This window comes from Gavialis gangeticus, unplaced genomic scaffold, assembly GCF_001723915.1.
Source record: "Gavialis gangeticus isolate Ggan-Ray unplaced genomic scaffold, GavGan_comp1, whole genome shotgun sequence".
NCBI lineage: Eukaryota > Metazoa > Chordata > Crocodylia > Gavialidae > Gavialis > Gavialis gangeticus.
This window is the reverse complement of record NW_017728980.1, coordinates 10,335,097-10,360,146: the sequence shown is the minus strand read 5'-3', so window position 1 is coordinate 10,360,146 and position 25,050 is coordinate 10,335,097. Positions and strand designations below refer to the sequence as shown.

At 45.8% G+C, this 25,050-nt stretch overlaps 1 protein-coding gene across 3 annotated transcripts in view; it reads left to right on the top strand.

Annotated features, from left to right (window-relative positions):
* GRAMD1B (GRAM domain containing 1B) overlaps nt 1-25,050 on the top strand; it is a 213,670-nt gene that overhangs the window by 42,679 nt on the left and 145,941 nt on the right. The window contains exon 2 of one of the 3 annotated variants that reach the window (XM_019509830.1): nt 19,545-20,385. In XM_019509830.1, the coding sequence (XP_019365375.1) occupies nt 20,024-20,385 (362 nt within the window). In that variant the 5' untranslated portion in view covers nt 19,545-20,023. Of the gene's footprint in view, nt 1-19,368; nt 20,386-25,050 lie in introns of those variants that run through there. The other 2 variants (XM_019509821.1, XM_019509838.1) reach the window with 2 other exon arrangements.

Sequence of the window (25,050 nt, the reverse complement as noted above, 5' to 3'; positions counted from 1 at the left end):
CCCCCCCCCCCCCCCCCCAATATTGGCAGCATTGCATTTTTTATTCTCTCTCCTCCTCATCCCCATCGCCGCTTCCCCCCCTCTCCCCCAATATTGGCAGCACTGCAAATATTGCATATTTAGGGAATTAAATCACCAAGGCTGTGAATCCAGCGCCTGTCTTCAGCATGAAACTGGCTGAAATGGGAAAGAAAGGAAAATATGAAGAAATAATGATCAATTTTTGAGTGATGCAAACTGAACGATGACTGCAGACCTGTAACCCTTGTAGCAGTCTTCTTATTACCTTCCTATTTCCAGGGAGCAGGGGTCATGCTTCAGAATGACCTGTGGACTCCTTCCAACAAGTTTAACCTTTAAGAGCTTGCTTCCTGAGGCCCTATGTGCAGCATCCCCTTGCTTTCAGCAAGAGCAGACTGCAAATTGAACAAGCAAAACTTCCTCCTACTTCCCCCATCAGAGGAATTTACACTGGTAGGGGCATGTAAGAGTCACAAAGGGCCAAAGGAGAATTGTCTTGGTGCTGGAACAGTGTAGGCTGGAAACCCACATTGTCCCACCAGCATAAGCCCTGGTATTGGGGATGTACCATGGGCAGGGGCAGATTTTGAGTGGCATTTGACTTTAGTACTAACAGAGGTGGTTATAGATACCTTTCCACTCCTCCCCCAACACGTAGGGCTTTGGGCTCTGTTTTTGAGAAGGTGCAACGTGGAATCTGTCCCGCAAAGCTGGTGTGTAAATCAGAGCTCTCCTGCTGGTTAGATATATTGGCGTGCAAGAGTTTGACAAGGCCTGTCATGAAGGCCTGATGAGGGGGAAACTCCCGCTTGAGGCTTTCATTTCAGGTGTTCTCACTACTGCTCTGGCTCTTTTGCTTTATCTTTAATTGGTGTTTGCAGGTAGTTGTGTGACTGATGCACAGATCTCCCTGCCATTATCCTGGCATTTCTACACAAAATACTGGAACTAAGGGATAAAAAACAAAGCATAGCCTTGCTGCATGGCTATATTTCTTTAGTACTTGTCATCTACAGTTATTGTTGGCAAAGGTGGAGGGGTCAGAAAATTGAAAGAGAGAGGAGGAAAGACTGAGCGTTCTCCCAACTGCCACTTTGTATTTGCAGCCTTCCAGCGGTCACATCCTGCGAATATCCTGGCAAATAAATAGCTTTCTTGGCATTGAATTTTAAGCCAGTATGGGAGGAAGCAAGTGAATTTTGTATTAGTACTTGTACAATTCATATCTGGACACCTGATTCCACGTGTTCTGCTCACACAGTCAAAGATGAGAAACAGCACTTTGCAACCCATGTGTAAAATCAACACGTAGGTATTGCATAGTCTTGATCCACTGCACAGATCCACCTGCAGACTGAGAATTATATGCAGATATTATTTTGCCAGAAGGCTGAAATAGTGAATGAGTCTGAAGAATGTAACCTATTTACAGACCACTTGTAACCAGAAAATGATCAAAATACTCGGAACAGCACTTCACAAACTCTTTATGCACGAGTCTTCATTGCAATGTAGCCACCTGAGGCTTGAAATGGCAGCAGTACCCAGGAACGGTATGGAGAAGTTCAGGGCTAGCAGTGAGGAATACCATGTCTATTTAAAACTGGAGAGGTGCATCCCTAAAGTAAGAAGCACGTGAGGTATACAGGCTGACGGATAGGCCCCCATATATTGGTGAAAAGTGCTAAGTAAGATTTGATGTCTGCAAGCAAGTTGGACCATAGTTTTCAGCTTCTCTTTTAGGTTTGTGCGGAGGTCCTTTCACTTAAGGACCCTGCTTAACAGAGAGGGACTCAGAAGGCACAGTGACTCAGAAGGCAGCCAGCCACTGAATGTCCACTGGCACTTCTGGCAGAAGCCAGGCTTTTCTTTGGTCCTCTGTTATCCCAGTACTGATCATCATGATTTTAAGAGCTGAAGTCACTACCGAAAAGGAGTGGAGGTGTAGGAACGGAGTCCTTTACAGAAAGCATCTCGTGGTACTTTAAGGGACTGCATGGCATGCAGTTGGTAACTATTCCAAGTAAGACTTTTGCTAGCCCTAGAGCTAAGGCACAATAAGAAAAGCCTAAAGGAAAATATTACTGTGTGGTTTTCTCATTATATTTAAGTGGCTGTTTTCAGTACTATTAATGTCCTATCTGAAGAGGGAGTTTATGTTGTGTTAAGTGCATGCTTTGCATTGTTTAATAATTCATTCAATGTTTAAGTTATATAAATAACATTGAATGAATAATTCATATCTATACTTCTCCATTTTTCTATGGATTTCATATTGAAGGCTGATTTATACTCTTCCATTCCTGGAACATAAGCAGTGGTTCAGTTGCCCAATTTCTATGAGGCTGCACTGTTATAAATTACATACTTGGACTCAATGGTAATTTAGTTGTTGGAATTCTGTTATTTCTAGTTTCCAGAACTATTTTACTGGATTATAATGCAATAGCTGGAGCTATTGAACAGCTAGCAACAGGTATTAATGCACCAGTAAATGAGCTCCTTGCTTTTTGGGAAGGTTTTTCTAAATCTGCATGGCTTGCTCCAGGTTCACACCTAAGTTGCTTCATGCCCTGGAGAATCTGAGCATTGGCAATGTATGTTACTGATGAAATAGCCACCAATGTGGCTACATCCTGATCATTTACCAAGTATTATTCTGTATGGGGGGGGGTGTATCTGTTTCTCCAAATATATTGCTGCAGTCATGCTGTTTTATCTTCTTGAGATAGCAAGGTTGCAGATGGGGAGATCAGTTACAGCCCAGGAAAACTGGTGGCATTTGGGGTTAATCTGAGCTGGCACATTACTCAGTAGTTGCTAGGTTAGGTAGAACCTACTTATCTAAAATATTGACTTGACGGGGTAGGGACTTTGGGTGGAACAGGAGAGATGCTCAAGTCTTCTCGGCAATACAATGACAGGCAGATCTGCTACTTGTCCCACCTTTTCCTGGGAGTTTTCCCTACTCATCATTCTGCTGGAGTCAGCCCTTGCCTGCACACCTCAACCCTGCTTTTTCCTTTGGCCACCCTGGCTACCTCCTTGGGTTTCAAGGATTCACTTAGGGCTGCCTGGGATGTGCTCACAATTTTTGCTCTTCCAGCTTGACTGGCAGACAGGACTACAGGGTCAGATTCGCAGTTGGCATAACTGGGAGTGACTCCAGATGAAGCAGCGCTGGTGGCAAATTTGGTCTCTCAACTGCACTGAGGTCAGTTTTGCTAGGGGAAAGTGGAGTGAGAACCAGTGACGCACTAGCATAGGCCATCAGGCTGTCAGCCTTGATTCTGATTCAAATTTGTGACTTAGAGACTCGATCAAGCCCTCCCCGACATGAGGAACGTTAGGTCCTCATTTTCACCTTGGTCTCCCTCCCCTTCTTTCTCCCCACCCCTCCCTACCCCCTCCAGCTCTCAGGGCATATGGGAAGAGTCTTCCCAGAGCCAGACATGTTTCCACTTCTGCTTCCTTAACAAGATAAAATGAGCAAAAACTCCTTGCTTTTTTTGTGTACAGGGACTTCTGTTTAGGGACTCGTTGCAGTGGCACCTGCTGAGAAGCTGCACATGTGCCTACAAGGCTTCCCCACACTCCACGGCTTCTCTAATTACTGCAATTTCCCCAAAGCATGCACTCTATGGGAAATGCCACCCAGCAGTGACGTCAGGCGTGGGTTCCCCAATCTCCAGGCTGATGCTGACAGCCTACTTGCTCATTAAGACTTTTCTTGTGATTTTCCTCTAGTTCAAGAGGCACCTCCTAGTCTAGAGCTGGGTTTTAATATCTGAGCTTCCATCCGAGTGTCTTGAAGAGGTTTGATTAACCCCCTTGGGGGAGACACTAATAGGTTTTATTTAGTGTTATTATTTTATTCCCATGACACAACCTGGATGTCACAAGCAGATGCTATTAAATTTTCACTTCCTTGAGTGGGTAGAGACCCAGTGTATAGGGCCATCTGTCAAGCTCCCTCTGACATTATTACACCGAGAAGCACACACTTATCTCAGGCTGATTTGATTGATGAGACTGTTGTGCAGTCTACTTAGACATGACATGCCTCTTCATGTAATGGTGAGCAATGATTGTAATAACGTTGAAAAGTGCCACACACTCTTCTTATCCACATCTCATGTGCTTTAAAATGGGCATTGGGCATTCTCTCCTTCCCTATCTGGTTAAAGTTGGGGGCAGAGGCGTATGGGCTGGATTTTCAAAATTCCCTATGTGGCCCAGGGACATGGGTCCCCGTAAAAGTCGCTGGAAATTACATTTCTAAATCACCTGAAAACTCCACAATACTGGGAATCCCACAGTCCGATGTTGGCAGAGCTGGGGATACAGGGTGAGTCACAGGAGCACAAATGACAAATCAGTTCCTAACTCCCACTAATTTCCACTGGAGTTAATGCTGTTGCAGATTTACCTCCTTCCATAGTCTTCTGCTACAGCCATAGATAGCTTTTTGTGGCTTCTTTCTTTGAGTGACATCATTGGAGACAGCAGCTGTCCACTAGTAATCAGAGTCAGAGAAGCACCGCTACACCCAGGGTCTGGAGCTGGGTTTTCCTTTTTGTTCCCTGTTTGGCACCAATGGGGTCTGCCACGAAGAACAAGTCTCTCATATTTTCTGTAAACTAGAGGCATGGTGGGCAAACTGATGGTTAGCTGAAGGCTAATCTGCAATAGGTTAGCCCTTTTACCATGGGATAGGAGCAGACACATGGGTGTTTACTGCGGTATAGCTGAGTAGTCCCTGCCTCCTTTTGCCTCACAGCAGCTTGCTTGTGCACCAGTTGGCCAAGTGATTTAGGTGCTTTTGAAAGCTTCAGTCTGTTTTCAAGGAGTGGAAGTTCTCAGACGGTGGACTGCAAATTTGTTCATGCTGGTCTGCACAGATACAACTGTTTGTCTGGTGTTGGCTGTTTTGCTGCCGCCTTTGCAGCTGTTAAATCACATTAGAAGAACCTGCTCTGTTTTGTGCAGTCTCTGTATGATGCAGCAGGGCTTGGGGAAAGGATACTAATTATGACTCCCTGATTGGCTGTAATTGTGTTCAGTCGAGCCAAATTTTAGAGCACCCTGAGGTTTGCTCTAAAGTTTATTTGCTAATGTGAATGCTCCACTAGCTGAGCAGAGCTATTCATGCTGTTCCCATATTCACGCTGTTCCCATCCGCTGCTGCGAGGAGACTGGCAGCCCTGGGATGGGAGTACCAGCTCTGCTTTGATAGCCAAAGGGCTCCTTCCCATCATGGGGATCCTCAGGGAGATCCAAGCTGGTTTGTGGCCCTGCTGATAAAGCAGGTCAGACGTTCTGTCTCACTGGCTCCAGCTTTGTTGGCCCCCTTTAATTACTGTTAGCAATGGGTATAGATCCTGCAGTGTACAGGACCTGAGTACAGAACTCCTTTAAATCCTAACAGTGCTGCAGTGTGCATACAGAGATGTATATAGTGAATTGAAACCCTGATGTTCTCCCTTTCTTAATGTTATGTAGGCACTGAAGACACAACAGGTCTCATCTCCTAATGTGTGGGTTAAACCCATGGACACCTCTTCTTGAGGCATATGGCTTTGAGTAGTCTGGAATCACAGGAGAGGATAAAGGCCACATGGTCACCCAGACCACCTGCCTTTCAGGACACACAGGAAGCAAGTGAATTTTGCATTAGTACTTGTACAATTCATATCTGGACACCTGATTCCAAGTGTTCTGCTCACGTAATCAAGGATCCGAAACAGCATTTTATGACCTGTGTGTAAAATGGACACATCTCAGGTATTGAATGTTCTTGACACATTGCACAGATCCATCTGCAGACTGAGAACGATTTGCAGATATCCTTTTGCCAGAAGGTTGAAATACTGAATAGCGAATGAGCTCTTCTGCAATGCATTTTTAATACAAATTTAAAAGATGAAATGTTGGCCCAAGGAAAGTCTTGTGGTACAATAACTGCCAATGAACAGGTATAGGAGAGCTTTGCAGAAGGCCTCCACACTGCTGTCATCAGTACCTTTTTTTAATTATGCCTAATTATAAAGCCTTTTAGTTATTTTAGACCCAAGTCTGACTCTAATGCAAGCTCTGTGACTTAGATTTAATTACTAGATGTTATTCACAGCAGAGACACTGATTCATGCAAAGTAGGTAATAGCCAGAATTCAGCACATTAAAGAAGGAAAGAAATCTTGTGTTGTGCTAAGCTTCCACCTCCTCAGCTCCCCGTCATGGGGGGTTTCTGCCTTAGTCCCTTTGTTAGGTTTTGGCTGCATATTTAAAGAGATGCCGTTGAACACTTTTATCCGAGGCATTGTGAACATGCTGAGTGGTGATAAAAGACCCATAAATAGTAATACCTGTTTCATTTAAAACTTCATTTCATAGTAAGTGCCACTGTGTGTTCAGGTCAGATGGTGGTTGGTTGGGAAGAAGCAGGAGTAGGACTCCCAGCAGGGAAGAATGAATGGCAGATGTATCTAGATCAAATCAAAGACTGCACAGGGGAGGCAGCTATGGGCTTCACTTCTGCAGGGGATGTCAACTCAGGTACTGGTCCTGGTTTGGATAATGTTGTGACCAAGAATTAGAGCCTTACAAAACTTTGGTAAGCAGACCCTATCCCAGCTGCCTACAGGTCAGCCCTTGCGTGTCCTGGGGTTTAACTGCATTGCTCCTTACTATTTTTATTTTTTGCTATGACAGTAGGACCTAGAAGTTTAAAGTCTTGAGCCATGTTCTGTTACGTATTATAAGCAATGAGCATGCAAAAAAGCAAGAGGGTCCCTGCCCCAACGAGCTTACCGACAAAATAGAGAGACAAGGGATAGGCAAGAAGTGATATTAAAGCCGTTTTGCTTCCCCTATGTCTATATATATAGCTATACCAGCAGCGCTGCTCTCTCACTCAGCAGTGAGATTGAGCTGCCTACTGTTGAGATAAAAATGTGGATATCAAAATAGTCTTAAGACATCAAGATAGCTATGAGCATTTAATTTGCTATTGTATAGGAATGCTGTGAGAAGCCACCCTCAGATCAGCAATGGGGTGTCCAGGGAGGTTAAAGTGTGCGGCCAGAGGTTTGCATGTCTTCCTGCAGCTGATAATAGAGCTGTGTTCAGTCATTCTGTCACATAGAGATCACCCAGTCTTTCCAATGTAGACAGCAGAGGCACACTGTCAGCAAGCAATGGCATGTATGGTGGAGCTGCAAGTTCACTTGTCTTTGGACTAACACAGATAACTACATCTCTCACATTATGAAGGGTCAGGCTTGGCTATGGAGAGGTGAAGTGACTTGCCCAGGGCCATACAGTGGATCAGTAGCAGAGCTGGAAGTAAACTCCAGCTGCCCTGACCCAGGCCTAGCCTCTGTCTGTGCGTTATTCATCTGGCTACTCCTGCCTGTCAAACAGAATTAGGAAGGAAATATTTTTTCCTAATTTTTTTTGAAGCCCTTATTGACAAGATGACATTTCTGACCACTTCTTGGCTTTTTTCTTTTTATAAGAATCTCATAATTTGACAGAGTTTTCACAAAAATACTGAAAGTGCTGGCTGATGGGATTCCTTCCTCCAGCCTTGCTGTTTGGGCTTCATTAGGCCCTGTTCCCCAGAGAGGCAAAGAAATGAGAAATAGTTTTAGGTTTTGAAAAGGGGGAAAAATACACTTGAAGGGCTAGATTGTGGCCTGCTGTATCTGCATAGAATCCACTGGATTTACAGTGGACTTCATCTCACCCTTCAACAGATGTTAAGTTGCAGGCCTTGCCGACTTATTTAAGAACTGCCCCGCTGTGCTTACCGAGTCCTTCATCTGTGTCCCTGAATGTCTGCCCAGGATAATACTTTATGAAAATCTCTCATGATGAAAGAGTAGCTACCACCTACTAATGAAAACAAAGGTGCTGGGCAAAGCCATAGCGCACTCAGCTGATTACATCTCATCTGTGCCAGATCATTCATTGATCTGCTAACACCTACTCATAACCTTTTTCTCTTCTGCAAGTGCATTTCATAAAACCTCAGGACATCCTGTACCCTGAGGCAAGAAGCACAGTAGTTGTTGCGCCTGCTGGAATTAAGCCACCCCAGGAAAGACTGCTTGTCCCTGGGCCAACATTGATACTGCTCATATGGATGAACCCCAAGATGAGACGCTGGAGTACTGGATGCAGAAGAGACACAAGCTTCACAGGCCAGACGGCAAGCAGATCTCTCAGACTGTGGGATTTGCTTACTGCCAAGGTCTTGTGCTCCTGAACAGCTGTGCACTTTTGCCCTTTTGGCTGGGGAAAGGGGTCACAGGGCTCCCGTGTGATTGGATCCACACGGCAGGGTAGTGTTCTGAGATGTGCTCAGTGGACTCAATGCCTCCTGATCACATTAAGAGTTGAGGACAGTCAGCAAGTTAGGACAGCAGGACTCCTTGCTTCCAAAGATACTTTCCAGAATTTAAAGACACTCCCTGCATGTAAGTTAAACTGCAATGAAGGCAGGCAAGTTACTGCTACAGCTCCTTAGCCACTAGAGAGCAGCAGAATCCTATCGGTAGGGAATCCCTTTGCAGCTGTATCCCATTACTACCATATGTCTGGTAGGGAATCTGAGAGAGAGAGAAGGGGAGAGGGGTCATTGCAGTGCATGTGAGCAAAGGGCTCTTAGGTTGTCTACCCACAAACCTGATGGCAGATGGTATGGGTTGAGGAGCAGAGGATGCACTTACAGCTCGGTAAACTGGGAGAAGAGAGGTGTAAAGGGAACTGTTTTTGAAGTGGATCTGGGTTGGAACCACAAAGTTTGCTTGTGTCCTGATCTGAGCTTGCCAGATGCCGGCTGTGTCTTTATTAACATCTTGTGGTGTGGTAGTGCCCGAGGGCTTTATTTATGGACCAAGACAAACAATCCCTGCTCCAAGGAGCTTATATCAGTGCAGCTAGCAAAGTGATGCTCTGTCCCCTCTGTCCTTTCTCCCCTGTCCATGGTAGACCATGTTGCAGGCTTGGGGAATCACGCTGACAGTGTGATTTTGCACGGTGAATACAATTCCTGAGAAAGGGTAAGGGAATTCTGCAAATGGCTATAAAAGTGGTCATAAAAGTGACCCCTGGTGATTACAAATTGCTTCCCAGGATGTGTGGGTCAGACTTGGTGCATTCATCGTGGTACTAGAGGCACGCGGGATTTTGAAGTCCTTCTACTTCAGAGTTAAACAATTCCTACATTTCTTCTTCATGACGGGTCAGATTAATGTGTGGTGATTGGCATGACATTTACCAGGAATCCCAAAAAGCCCTATTAAAGCAGCATTTTAAGGCGCAACTGAAGCAGATTTTTTCCTGATGCGGGGCCCCCAAGGTAGAGTTCAGACCTGCGAGGAGGAAGAAATAACCCGATGCAATATGGAACATTGCCAGCTAAGAATTAGAGCCAGGGAAATAATGCAAAACAAAGCAAGCCTGGTAAAATTGTTAGGATTTTTAAATGCATTAGCTGTGATTAGACTTCACACGTCCTATGTGTTAATTTTCCACAGAGAATACTCATGGCAAGTTAACTTCCAAGTCCGATGTGCAAATGTTTGCTGAAATGGGTGTTTAAATTGGCAACCCCTTCTACTCGCTTAGATGCTTCAGACTCAATCAGGGAAGAGAAACAATATCATATGGCTTATCTGACATATCATGAAGTATGTTGGCTTGATTGCTGTCACAGTTGCTCCTGCTGGTTGAGGAATGTGTTGTTTTCAGCCCCGCTGGCTCAGCGGCCTCTGGCCTATTTCAACTTTCATCTGAGGATCTCAGTGCAACTTATATAAGCAAGCCTTAATTAAGCTCTTCCACCTTCTGCAAAGTAGGCAAGCGCCAACATCCCCTTTTATAGGTGGGGAAAGAGATGTGAAAGCAGAGATGTGAAATGACTTTCTCCCAGGGGAGCCCTGGGATCAGAACCTGGGACCCCTGACATCCTTCTGCTCCACGCTTTAGACCCCATTTCAGTGCCTCCCGGGCAATCGCAAAACAGAAAGTGTTTTCAGATTGTTCCGCTCACCAAAGACATTTTATATTGCTTTCCAATCCTGTGGGTGCTGTTGAGGAAACATTTGCATGGTATAAAATATGATATATGGGAAAGATAAAAAACGATTAGCAGAAGGCAAATCCAATACGCTTGTTGAACAAAATTGCAATGTGCTGAAGTGTGAAATATGATTTTCCAACGCTGCTTAAGAGTCAAGAGAGCCGAAGAAATGTCATCAGCCTGTCTGCGCTGCTGCTTTTGTAATGAAAGGCAAACAAAAGCAAGCGAGAGTACGGGAATGTTGGTTTTAGCAGTTATGATTGGCACTGGTGTGCTAACCCCGGGGACAGATAAAACAGATAGAGCACAGCCCAGGCGCTGCTAGCACAAGCTTCCCCGCCGTGTGCCTCAGCCCTGACCATGACGGAGTGCCTCCATACAATCGCTGACCTTGCTTCGCTGAGCCTTTCCATGAGACCACTGGCGAGAAACATGGAGGGGGCTTCTGGGAAGTGGACTTTTGGCCACTGGAAAATTAAAGGAGACTGTAGCGTTCATCTGTTTCACAAAGACACCTATTGGCAACAAGGAGTAGCGGTTTCTAGGCACTATCAGTACGGAGTGAGAGAGGCTCAGTGAGGTTTCCAATTTGCAACCACTGGTAAAAGGCCCATTACAATTCACTGATGTGCCTGATCCCACTGATTCTAATCAAGCCATTAAGGGTGGGCGTTGCTAGCATCTGTCCTGAATACAGTATAGAGGTACTTTTAAATTGTTTTTCTCTTTCCTCCCCAGCCCCAGCAGAAAGGCAATTCAGCTCCTTTTTGCCTTAGCACATGGTACATCACAGGGATTGCTAGTTTCAGCAAGCAAGATTTAAATGACAATGTCTTGACAAAGGATGATCTTGGAAAAATATGAGTATGTAGTAGGAAAACCTTGTATAGTCGGTGCAAGGTAAGCTTCATGGCTATGGCATGAGCTGTATTATACCCTTATTATAAACAACATGAACCTAGTATGTCCTTTAAGTTTAACATGTGTCAAATACATTACATATAGGCACACAATTTTTGTTTTCTACATGCAACATGAGTGCTTCACACACACATAGAGTATATACTATGTTCAGCATATATACACACACACACACACACACACACATACACACACACACACACAACATGAATACTTCACGCACACACAGAGTATGTACTATGTTCTTGTTCAGCATATATATGACAAAGGTGCCATATACTCTAGTCATATGACATGTGCATTGTGCAGACAGACCATATACATGTACCAGTCCTTGTATGCCGGGACACTGTGTGTGTTCAATGTATGCCGTATGCTATGTGCATCACCATTGCATTGCTGGCGTGCTCTGTTCTACATGCATGAAACCAACAGGTATGAGTTTCATAGCACAGACTTATTCCTTGAAGAGTGCACAGACGTTTGGGCGTGTTAGATGCATTCAGTGGGGAAGTTTGTTATGAGTGTGCATGCAGCATGTATGTGGACCACGCACTGGGGAAAGAGGCTCTCCTCGCTGCAGACATGTATTTCTGTAAGAGCAAGTGTAGGATCATAAGTGTGAATGACAAAAAACAGCCAGAGCAGATATTTTTCACTTGTCCATGAAGCATTTCCCAAATAGCCCCATTCGGAGGGAGATCATGAAGAGAAATGACACTTTTCTTCAGGCGTTTATCTAATTTAGGAAATAGGCTCTAACAGCCTTGCTGCTGAGGCTGCGGGTAATGGAGAGATGATGGACAGGACTGGTATTTATGAAGCAATTTCTATACACTTATTCTAAATGAGTTTACCCCTTGTAGGAGAGAACCTTCTGTAGCTGTGTCTCTGGGAGCTCCGAGCTCGTTTCAGAGGTTTCCACCCTCCCTTGGGCAGGGTGAAGCTGTGAGTAATCATGCTCTTTCGGCAGTTTTTGTACCAGACTCAGCAATGCTCTGCTGGCCGCTTCTCGAGGAGGTGAAAGAGAGCATTTGGGGCAAGAGGGTTTGATGTTTTGGAGCATTGGGCAACTGCTGACTGATTAGGATGAGGAGGAAACCTTCACAGGGAAGGGGGGCAGGGAGGCGAAGGGCAGTGGGGAAGGAGGGAAGAGGGGAAGGCCATCCCAGAACTGCGCCTGTAGTTTCCTGTGCTGCTTCCTGACGCATGTGAGACTTGCCATGATGAGAGATGAGATGATGCTGGGCTAGGCAGAGCTCTGGTCTGCTGAAGTCTGGCAATTCCCATGTTCCTGCTTGAGCTGATTGGAAACCTGAAACTTTTCATGGAAACGTGTCGGGTCACAAAAACTTTCATCAGGAAGTGTGCTCAGGGCCAGGATGGGATTTCTGCCCAATACAACAGGGAGAGAGAGAGAACCCAAAGCCCCCATACTGCATGTACATACAGCTTTACCAGGTGGGGTGAGTTTATTGTGCTTGAATGAGACCCCAGTGTTTGAATAAAGTTAAGGGTGAGGATAGCTATGAGCACAGGGCACAACTTTTCAGGTAACTGAGGGCAAAGCAGCCCCCGACGGTGTTGTCAGGACCCTTACAAATATGGCTTGGGGTCCTTCCTGGAGCTGGTGTGTGTTTTTCTTCATATGCGGAGCTGGCTTAAATGCAACAGACTTTACTGACCTGAGCTAGTGAAGCAGATATTTTGGCTGAATAGGAAAGAATGTGCTGTTCAAAGACCTTTTGTACTTGCAAGCCGGTTCCCCTGTGATTAATTGTATGTGCTGTGAGCTGTGACCCATTATGAAAGCGCTCTACAGGTAAAGGAAATCCAGAGAGAGTCGCTCCTGCTTATTGCATGTGATTGGTAAAAAACTAACACAAGTCCCTAAGGAAACTCACTGTGGGAAGGCAGCCTTGCCAGTTTGCAGATGCATGCCATGAGGGATCTTAGGGCGAGGGATGTTTTATGTTATGTTTACAGGGTCTACAAAGGCCTGGCCTTTGCATGTAGTTTGTGGCACATTTCAGCTCTGTCCCACCAGTGAAACCCAGAGGAAATGGTGAACGTACCCATTTTGACCTGGGGCCCATCTGGTTTAGGTGGGAGAAGGGTTGGATCCCATGCATGTGAGATACACTGAGAAGCATTGTTATGCCTAAGGCTGTACAAACACTTAAGCAGAAGTAGCCCAATTTGCAAGGTGCTCCAAAACTAAATCAGCTGCAGAAAATAGCTTAGACTTGCATGGGGAGGCTCTTAGGTGCCCAGGGCTTTGGGTTTGCTGTCATCTGCATGATGGATTGCTATTAGAAAGTGATGAGATTACAGTGGTCACATGAATGAGACCAGGTGGCCTCATTTTTGTGCCTGATGACCTTTGAAATGTTCAACTATCCCATTTCATTTGGACAAAGCTTGTTCCAAAGAGCTTACCTTAAAAGGAACAGGTTATGTCACTACAACAACAAGACACAAAACCAAGAACAACATGAAGAATGTTCTGTTTGAATTGAATGATGAATGAAAACAGTCAGGGCATTTTTGATGTGTATAGAAGGACTTTGAGGTTGTTATGATGCACAAGGTCAAGAGTCAAATGTGTTCAGCTAATCATGATGTGCAAAAATCCTTCCCACAGCTTTTCATGACTTAAGACCTGTTTATTTTAGATAGAGGGCTACAAACATCCAAACTCCCGTTAAGTATCGTCCACTAGAGTAGGTTATAACACATCTCAGAAGAAAGCATTGCTGGCATTCAGCTTAGTTTCACCACTTCATGAGCCAACGATGGGAAAACCATGCAATACGTGGTCCCTGAGTTTTATATTTTGGGATCAGTTTTAAGGCATTGGAAAAAAGATGTTTAAGCCCATGGTTGCCTGTTTCTGGCTTGTTTCTTTAGCACTTTCAGGGTTTGAGTTTTGGTGCTGGAAGTGGAATACTATTGACCTCGAACATGTACGCAAGTTCTGGGGTGAGAATATGAGCTTTCAGCCTGTGGCCCTGGTTTCAGAATCACTTGGCCTTGTGCAGTACATCGAATGCCCATATCCTGTGCACATTTACGCTCCCTGGAAGCATTATACTTATGTTCCAGTTCTAAGGCCAATGCCTATCTGACCTTGTACAGTGCAGACACTTGTATTTTGCTTTGAGGCTAGACACGTGCTGAGTTATGTGTTTCTGAGAGACAGTATAACAGAGCTGTGTCAGAGAATAAAGGCTAATTAATTTGCAAGGCATTCGTGGGACATAATGCTGGAGGCACTGATGATATACCACAATGCTGCGCTTAGATGACTGTCTGTGGCATCCTGAAATAAGGCATCATAACTGTATCTAATGAGGGCTGCTGCAACAAAGTGGCACTTGCCTATTATCTCATTATTGACCTGATTGATTCTTATTGACTTATAAGACAGGCCCATTGAAATCTTCAGCCAGACAAAGGGCAGATTATTTATGAAGTCCAATTTGGGCAATTTGTACTGAAAGCTGCTTTCTTACTGGCTGGAGACATAATTGAATATGTGTTTATTAGCTTTGATCAGGGACTAATGAAAACCCACCCTGCTGTCTGAACATGTGGCCAAGACTACATTTGTTATGACACTTGCCGGTATTCCTTCCTTGCTTCATGGCGTTGGTTTGGGATGAGATTTCACATCAGATTTAGCCCAATCCAGAGAGGTGCTACTTTTCTGAAGTTCTCATGACCAATGCAAGTGCAAGGTGTCTCAGGATCAGGACATGTCAAAAGCAGTGGGATAAATGCGGTCGCAAGCAAGACAGAGCGGGGATATGGGGCGGCAGATAGGTTTCCATCATGCTTTGTGACACACTAAGAATTTCAGCCTGTGACTGGTATTTCTCACCCCACGGCCTGTGAAGTTTGTGGAGTCTGTCTCATAACACAGGCTCTGGGTTACGGAGAATGACACATGTGGGTGTCCGGTATCCTATAACCAAAATAAAACGGGCTCTGTGCTCAAGTGGGAGCAACTGTTGTTTGCTACTACGTGCTTTAAAGGGGTAGAGCATATCTTTTTATGGGAACGAAAGCAAACAAGAATGGACAGCTCATAACAACCCATCAATAATTGCTTACTTGCAATTATTACTTACAATTATTACTTAATTGCCTTTTTTGTTATAATCAGTGTAGCATTTGGGTGCTTCATATTTATTAAGGAATTTACCTTTCATCATCCTTCATGTTTCACAGGGGAAGAGTTTTATGGCATGAGACAAGAATTGGACTTGTCCAGGAATTGTTTGCCAGATGAGGAAGGCTCCTGTGTCATTTAGAGGGCAGGAAGTAGCATTCTCCCTTCTTTTTTTTTTCCAAGTGAGGAAATTAAGGCACAGAAACAATTTGTGGCTTGCCCAAGGTGACCCTGGTTATCTGCTGCAGAATGGGGACCAGAACCTCCATCTCCTGAATCAGGACCTGTGTCTGTGTGCACAGGAAATCAGATCCCAAATGCTAACTGCAGCTGAAAATAAAGGCACTACTAGGTTCAGTAGATGGAAGGAGTTCAGAAGTTTCATTTTTAAAGGAGCATTTCAAGGCTGAAAGCTATTGCTGGGCTTTTGTACAGAAGAACGAGCCTAGTGGGATCCTGATATGTGCAAAATATTTTTTGAATGAATTTTCTATTATTTTTTATTTCATGTTCACAACAGTGCTGTGCACGTCCATATCGAAAACCGCCCAGTGTGGGGTGGGGGGCCGAATTTTGGATTTCAAAATATGTTCTGGCAAGAATGAATTTTGAGGCAGGACAGCATTCCCAGGCGGGTGTGAAAATTGCAGCGTTTGAGGTGCATGCACAGGAGGGAACTGTTCAACAAGCTAAACTTTTTAGAAACTTGGTGGGGAGGTAAAAGACGGGCTTGACCTGAAAACTATGACTAGTCTCCTTGTCTTAACCAAACTATGTCCCAAAGCATGGGAAGAACAGACCTTCTGCACAGGAAGGGTTTGCTAAGCTTCTGAACTGGTTTGGGGAGTTTTGTGTATTTGCAAACTGAGTCTGAATCCGCAGACTATTTTTTCTTGTATTTTATGTCCGTGTCTTTCTGCTTTCCTCCCTTAGCAAGAATGTTTGTTTAGGAGAAGTGGAAGACCTAGCCTGCACACACCGGCCAGGAGGACCTCAGTAAAATGTTTTCCTCTTCCCTCTTTGCTTCTGTTACCCCAGTTTCTCTTAAGCATGTTGCAAACCCTGGAGTGTTTGAGCAGGAGTCAGGCCAAGAAATGGTTCAAACTTAGCCAAAGTGAATGCACTTGTCCCCAGTATTGATGCCGGTCTGCAGAAAAAAAAAATTCAGCCCCATGTTCTGGTTGGTAGTTAAGGTTCTCAGCGCTGTGCTATACTGCTCTGCACTACACCAAACAGAAAGCACTGTTTCCCGTGCTTTGGGAAACAGTGAATCCTCTCTGGTATCAGGCAACACTCCCAACATAACCCATCACTGACCAGGGAGCTAGCACTGCCAAGGCAGTCTCTTTAGGGAGCAATATTTTCTTGCCTTGTGTTTTGTACAGCAAGAATTTCAGCTTGTGGCTGGTACAAGTTCACGCCACGGATGCAGCAGTTTGAGCTGTCTGTCTTGTTACGTAACCTCTACTTTTCAGAGAGCATCAAACAGGTGTCCAGTGTCGCCTGTCTAAAATAAAAATGACTGGGAATCTTTGAACATAAATAAGTGATGCTTAGCAATCAGTGAGCAGCTTAGCGTTAAAGGGATAGTCCCTATATAGTCCACCGGTCATAGCTCCCTGGCAAGGAGATTCTCCTGGCCTGAAGGGAGGAGAGTTGTGTTCAAGGAATCTTTGTCACACGGCAAAGGATCCGGTATCATGTTTAGAGGGATTTTGGTGGGGAGAGAACCGGGTGTTGTGCCAGGACAAATCTTGCTAGTCACCCGGAGAGAGCTGTAGGCTGATCTGAATCCTTGCGGTGAGGGGGGAGCTGCTTCTCTGCCTGTGCAGACGCGTGAAGGGGGTTCTTCCTGCCCAAAGAAATAATAAGCAGTCATTTCCAGCTGATCACATAATTGCCCTGAGCACTGGTAGCCCAAGTCTCTTGCTGATTAATTAGATAATGTTTGTGCAGTGTTTTGAAGCTGTAAAGTGCTCGGTACAATTTGTTGTTGAAGTGGGAGAGTATAAGAAGGGTGGAAATGAAGCAGTTTCCACCCCTGGGATTTCTTGACCCAGGCTTCCTGTCCCTAAGGCAATATCCAGAGAAGAGACCCTTGTACATCTCTCAAAAGATTTCCGAGGGAATCTGACCTACTGATTCGTACAGCACAAAACCTGTTAATGATGGCTGCCAAACAGCATGCTCATTTGCACACTGCCGTACATAAGAAGTAGGCACAGAGGGCTCTGGAGCTTAGGCCAAAAGCAAAATTTTGGGAATAAAATTCTCATGCATGTCCCTCCACCCACCCCAGTTCCTTGCTGAATGAAGCACTATGAAATAATACAGACTAAAGCTGAGCTGCAGGCCTCACTTGCATACAGCACCCTTGGGTCTGTATTGCAAGCTTTGGGTTTCAAGATATTTTAGTAGGGTGTTCAGGATGAATTTTCTGTGAGTTTCAACAGGTGACCAAGAACACGTGACACAGGTGGCTGCTGAATGCAAGGTGACTTTCGGGGAGTTATTACAGCAGGTCACTGCACTTCTCGGTTAGCTCTTAGTTCAGGTTTCTCTGTTTTCCCGAAAGAAAAAGTGAAGGTATCAGTTAATCTGTGTAAGAAGCTGTAGTGTGTGGCTGCTTGTGCCAGGAAGGAAACAACAAACCTTTTATTCTCTTGTTTACTCTGTAAGCCCAATGTTTTTCTTACTTGAAATAGCTGGTTTTATGATATTTTTTGAGATATGGGTGTTTATTGAAGGCCTTTTGAGTGTGTGGGTGTGAGTGTGTGTGTAAGTTAGATCCCATGGGTAAATACAGAATTCACATAAACTCCTAGTCAAACTCTCAACCATCAGAAGGAGCAATGACTAAAGGAAGACTGTATTGTAAGAAAGTAATGTCAAGATACCAGCCCATAGGTCTAAGAGGCTTTTTAGCACCAGCAAACATCTTTTTTTCCCTTCCCCTGCCTCCCACACTCCCACTAACACACATCTTCCTCTTACAAGTGTCTGCACTCACTGTTCCCATGAATGGTCTCACTTGTTGCATCCTAACAGATTCAAGCAAACCCCAACTTGTAAAATCCAGATGCAGAAATCAAAGATCTTCGCCTGTGGTTTCCCATCCCACTGAATGGGATCTGTCAGGTGATATGAATGCAGTCTGTATTCCAGCCCAGTGACATGTTTTTGCTGTCAACATTTTCTAAGTGAAACATTTACTTTATTGGAAACCACAGTTATTTTGAAATCCGCTGTGCTTGAATTTTTCAAAAACTTGAAAGAAAGCTCCAGAGAAACCAGCTGTCTCATTCTGGCCTGGATGTGGCACTTGACCTGGAACGAACGTTTTCAACTTTTCACTTCTCTGGAAATACCGACAAACACTTTGTTGTAGGTTGAACCAAAAAGTGATGATTATTTTATTATTTGGTTTGTTGGAACTGCTCACACCTCTGTGGTGTGAATCCCAAGCACGCCCACAGCTGAGCCTACTGAGTGTACGGTTTTCACGTGATGCCGTGGCTTACTGCCGCCTTGCTCAAAACCCTTTGGCAAAACCTCGATGAGCTGAATGGGGAACTGGACTGCCACGGTACATCCTGGTTTCATTGCTGACGTTTTGTGAAGCTCCCCATCTGCCCATCTCACCCCCAGGTGCGTAATCCTCGGTAGAGACCTCGCTCTCTGCTCAGGGCAGTCCGTGTGTCTTAGGGCTTGCTCTCGCTGTTAGGCCTGTCCTGCATGTCTGATTGTCTCTGTGTGGTGTCTTTGTTGGTTCCAAAACCTGAGACCATGTATCGTGGTGTGTGTCATTTTGGAAGCAGCCTCTCTTTTGTCAGCTCTCCCTGACACACAGCCCCAGCTAAACAAGCCAGCCAGGCCCCAGGTTCAGTGCCACCTGCCGCTGCCACCTTTCTATTGCTCTTCTCGCCCTCCCCTCTCCTCCCTCCTGCCCGTGCTTTTGAAAGAGGCAAGCATAAGCACATTGATCACACAGTAAGGTTGGCACTCCTGGCCAGCTCCTTCCCCTCCCTCTGCCGGGTGGGACGTCCAAGCAGGAAGGTGGGACGTGGGGGAGCCTGGCCAATCAGCTTGTCTGAAAAGTTATTTTCCTCTCTTTATCCATTTTCATGAGCCTGATTTGCAGCCGCGGTGTATTTGGTAATACAGACCCCATCCCTTGGGACCGGGAGTGCGGTTACATTTGCAGCAGCTGCCTGTGCATGTCTGATCGGCTACAGAAAGCGAACACCCTCCTCCTCCTCCTCTGCCTCTGCCGCGGACTCCTGATTTTATCTACTGTCATTGCTTCCTCCCTCTCTTTCTCTCTCTCTGACCTCCTCACAGCTCCACGCCGCTCCCCACTTGCTCGGTCTCTCCAGAAGATGCACAGCTGAATTTTCCAGCCCAGCTCCAGGAGACTTTTCACTGAGGCAACCTTAGGCACAGAGGAGAGAAAGCACTGGCAGTGGAATGAAAAAAGCCAAACGCGAGCCCAGCCGTCGCCGGCAACCCCTCGCTCTGATGCTAAGCTTGCTGCCCTGAGAGACCAGGCAGGGGAGAGAAGTTGTTTCTCAGAGAGGAAGGGGCCAGGGAAACAAAAGAAAAACTTGAAACTAGCTTTGCTCGTGGCATGCCCAGGGCCTGAATCCCCTGCCCGTTAAATGAAAGCACTTGAGGAATCAAGTTTTCTGACTTGAGGGGAGAGGAAACATGCTGAGCTGGGTGAGGGAGGAGAAGGGCAAGCTTTAGTTGTGTGGTGTGGTTTGCACTAAGGTCAGACAGAATCAGCCTGGGGGTGGGAGCGGAAGGAGAAAGGGGATCTAATGCCAGCTGCCAATATGACAGAGACCCTCCAGCTCCCGGCACTGCAAGTCCCAGAGCAGCAGGTGTTGGAGTGCGGCCGCGCCTGGTCCAGCTCGTCCACCCCCACCCTGCGCCGGAGGCGCCTCAAGATGAGGCGGATGAAGAACGTGCAGGAGCAGAGCCTGGAGGCTGGCAGGTATCAGGATTCGCCCTCCCCCAGCAAAGAGTTTCTGCAGCTTCCCTCCATCGAAATCACCCCCTCGAGCGACGAGGACACCCCCTGGTCCAACTGCTCAACGCCCAGCGCCTCCCCACGGCGCAAGCGCTTCTTGCTCCGGAAGTGGCTGCGCATAAGAGAGAAGAAGGAAACCAGTGAGAGCAGGTAGGTCACTGGCCAAACCTCCTTCCTCCCCCACAGCCAAGAAGAGTCTGCCAAGGACAAGGCGGTGAGGCCCATGTGGAGCTGTAGAGCAGGCCCACCGCGTGCCAGGGTTTTGTCTGCATCTGGTGACTGGGCTGTGTGGAGCGGTTCATTAAATGGTTGATGCCTCCATGCTAAGAAGCGCGGGCCATTGGCTCCAAGGGTAGACTCTTGCTTTGAGATCCAGAGGTCTTGGGGTCCGTCTTGTTTCACGACTAGTCCCGTACCGGTCATCAACTTAGTGCTAGTGAAAAGATCGGTGGCTGTCGAGACTGAAGTCCTGTTTGTGTCCATAAGAGGTGGCAATAACAGGGTGATTTTCCAGACTGCCTTTCTTTGTGCCTGAGGCCTGGCCTCTTGGAGAGGGTGAGCGGCTTCTCTAGTAGGATCGCCAAAGCAGGTTCACGTAATCCAGGACTCTCTCCTTTGGGAACTGGAGGTAGCTGAACTGGCTCAGACAGTGAGGAGGGTGGAGCAAGAGGTGTATTGGCCTCGTGGCTAATGCACAGGATTAAACACTGGGACATCACTTAGTTTCTCTTTGTGCTTTGGTCCCTTAATTTGTGACTAATTAGGGTTTACCTTCATTCTTCAAAGAACTCTTGGGGCTTGTCTGCCCTACAGGAAAGTTAGTGCCCAGTCAATTAGGGTGTGAATTTACATGTACTATCTGTTCCCCTGGAGTGTGTTTTTGTACGGCATAAGGTAGTGCCACACGGAGCATCCCTCAGCTACCGATGCGCTAATCAATCCTGGCGCAACACAGCAGCCGGTTAATGCAGCTGTACTGCTTCCGGTTCCAGAGCCAACACACAGAGCTAGCTCAGGGTATGGCACTGCCTTATGTCACACAGACAAACCCTTGGGCAACACTAGGTGGAAGGTGGTATATACCATTTTCACACCACATCCATCTCTCAGGTGTGCACAGCCCTTCCACGCCACCTGTGTGTCCCCACGGAGGGCTAGCACAGTGTAGCTAGGATGCTGTCTACCCACACCCTGCCTAACTGCGCACCGACCTCCACATGCAGGCAAGCCTTGAGCCTCGCCTCTCGTATGTACTACGGGAATGCAAATATTGCGAGACTGAATGGTGTCTCCTGATCTGGGCCTGATTCAAACTGCTGACAAAGAAATGACAGCTCTCCTTTGGGAAAACTTCCTCACCCGCTGTAACAGGCATGCGAACACCAGCCAACTAGGGGTGTTGGGTGATTTTTCTTTTTACTGTAGCACAAGGGCTGAAGTTGCTGTTGCTGTAAGGATTGGTAGCTTTACGAGGCTTTTGCCCGCATGCATTTTTCCATTTATTACTTCGGGTTGCAGCCCAAAGAGATATTTTTTTATCGTGGCTAAGAGGAGGTATCTGAAATCCATCATGGCCTCTTCTGTGCATCCAGGTGCATGGGATATTAGTTTAGGTAAAAAATAGCACCATCTCATTTAATTCAGTAGCCCTGTACATTAGGAAATGACTCAGGAAGGGGAAAGCTGGGAGAGGGTATGAGGTTCTTCTATGCAATATGTGAGTGTTTTGCACATGAAATGAGGATGGTGAGTTGTTTTTCACTGGGACTGTGAAAAAGGGGAAGTTACATGTCTGACTACTGATAAGGACACTGGCTTTCAGCGGAAGCTGGCGTTTGTAGACTTAGCCCATACCAGGCTGGGCACTAGCGCTGACACCACCTAAACAGAAGTGGCCAAAGGTTTCTATCAAAGCAGGTGTTGATTAGAAAATAGCAGGGTTTTCTTTTTGACAAAATAGAATTTTTCCATAAAAAATGGCTCATTTTGTTCAAAAGCAAGAACCCCGCTACCCAATGGGTTTTCTTATTTTTCAGTAAAACTCTGTAAACATTTTAAGAAAGTGAGTTCTTTTTTATTTTAAGGGTTTTTTTTTTATTGGGTGGGTGGGAAAACAACTTTCTGAGCAGTTCTGTTGTTTGCCTCAGCTCTACAGGTGCATATTCCAAATAAACCAAAAAAAGAGAAGAAGAACAAGCCCAGTAGAGCATAAGATGAGCCCTTCCTGCTCTACCCCTCCTTGGCAGGCTGTCCTGCTGGCAGCTGTGCAGTTCCAGTGGCCTGACAGAGTCGTTATAGCCATCGTGCCATCTCTTGGAGCCTTTAAGCCCACCCCAGTCTTTTTGCAGCTCTTCACCGAGGTTCACTTTTCTTTTATGAACTCACAGGACAGCTTAGGAAGGATTCTGCAGGAAGGAAGTTCTGCGGATGAATGCATTTTTCTAAGCATTTTAGGAATGACCTCACAATGGCTTCCCTTGCAGAAAGTAATCATCCTGGGAAAACATCCCCTGGCACTGTAAATACTCATTTTCACATAGCTATCATACATCAAGTGATGGTTTAGGCTACAGGTAGAGACAGCCTAGAAAACATAGGAAGAGTAATGTGCGGTTGTGTGTCTGATTACAGAGTTTAGGTCTGAAGTTGAGTTGGTGGCTTTTTCAGCTGCAGAGCTTTAGTTTGGGCCTCTACGGGGGAGAGGGAGAGTAGAAAGAGAAAGATTGTATTTGGGGGGAGAATGAATTGTGCAATGTGTGTGTGATATTTCCATGGTAGTGCTGATATAACTTTCTGCACATTCGCCCTCCTGTGAATATTTCTTCACTATCCTTGACTATGTTTTTGAAATAGTGACTGGAAAAAAGCTAAAGGAGTTCCCGGATTAGGTGGCATTAGCATACCACGGCCAGCATGGCACCTCCTCTTCTCATATGTTACAGGCTCCACATCTACCTTTCTGCAATGGAAAATATATCAAGTTTTTCCAACGGGGAAATCAAGATTTTCCTTTTCAGCCCAGAGGAAAACAGCATCTAAATTATTCTCCTGCCCCTTTCTGCTTAGAGTGCAAGCTCAGAGAAAGCAGAGAGTGGAGTTTTAGAGGTCAGCAGGAAGAGGAGAAACACAGAGGCCATTGCTGGGAGTTGGTCCTGGAGTACCTGGGGGAGTTAGTGAAGGCTGCTCCCCAGGACAGCACCACTGTGTGATGCACCTGCCTGCGGCATGTACTGTATTCTCGGAGGAGCAATGGGAGAGGGCTGGCTACCTCAGAAACAATCTTCATCCTCATCCATCCTCTTCCAGTTAACTGTACCTCGAGAGGCCATGTCTGCACTTTTGGGGGCACCAACTTCACAGCATGCCCTGCTCACCCTGCCCTGCTACTGCTTGCACTTACAAACTGGAGAAGTTCAGTGAAAACTGTACTGGGGATGCCCACTCCCAGCCCCATGCAAACCCACTTTCCCCAGCAGGTTTTAGAGCAGCTTCAAAGGGAAGACTCCAGTGTGGCTTCATCATCCTCTTCTAGGTTTGCGGCAGGCGTTGTTGGGCCTGCTCTTCTGGCAGTGGCAGCAGTGCAGCCTGGATGCACCCAGGGAGCACTGGCTCTTCCAGAATGGGATGTTTCCTGTCACTATTACATGAAGATGCAGTTTTCCATGAGAGTCACATCACTTAATGCTTGGTTCATACATTTTAAGATCAGCAAAGACTATCAGGATCCTCTAATCTGATTCCTGAGTAATGGAGGCCAGATACTTTGTCAATCGTAATTGCTTTGTCAAGCCTGTATCTTGCAGCTGAACAGGAACATGGTTTTAGCCCATCTTGATTTAAAGACTTAAAGTGAAAGAAAACCCTCCCCCTACCTTGATAAGTCATAATAGTGAACTGCCCTTGCTGTAAAACAGCTGTGCCTTGTTTCTTATCAGAACTTATGCAGCTTTTGCCGACTGAAAAGCTGTCACACTGCAGTGGCGAGTGCATTTTTAAGACTCTAGTAGACCTGACTGTCGGCTGAGCATGCATCACACCAACAGATGTAATTTTCCAGACTTGGGTAGGGTTGGTTTCAACCTCAGAAATGTTGCCCAAGCACAATAGCTCAAACCACTCATTCTTTTTGAAGACCTATCTTTTCCTGCGTATGAATTGCCTGCCATTTCGCTCAAGCTCCTAGTTAGTTTGATGATGGCACAATCATAAGGGACCAGGGCAGCCAAAGAGATGGTGAATTAAGAGTCTTGTTTGCACAAGACACTTGTGTTAGCTCAGGATCCATATAGGTTAGGCATTAAAAAAACCCATAGTGAATGTAAGTTTTTTGTTCTGTTTGTACAGCTCCCAGCACAAAGGGGTCCTGGTGCATGCTTGAAAATCTTACATGTGGTTGCACCACATAAATAATAAATAGAAGAACATCCTTCATCAGGCTGAGAAAACAGTTCCTAGCTTTCATCCCTCAGTGTGCCATGGTTGCTATTTTATCTTCAGAATAAGAGGCCCATGGTATGGAAAAGCGAAGTATTATTATCAGGGCAGAAAGGTGGCAGCCATAACTACATCCCTCATAGGCAGACAAATGCAATCTGTTGTATGGGACTATGCCTGTGATGAACATGCATTTTTTATGCAGCAAACCTGATAGCATGTCTCTCTTAATGTATTATTTATTTATTAAAAAGCATTTTCATAATTTCCAGAAGCATGTGCAAATTATTAGGAATACTGAAAAAAAATGATGAACCAGGACCTGTCCAAAATGAAGGGAGAACTTCTGCTCCTTCCTGCCTCTGTCAACCCCCCCCCCCC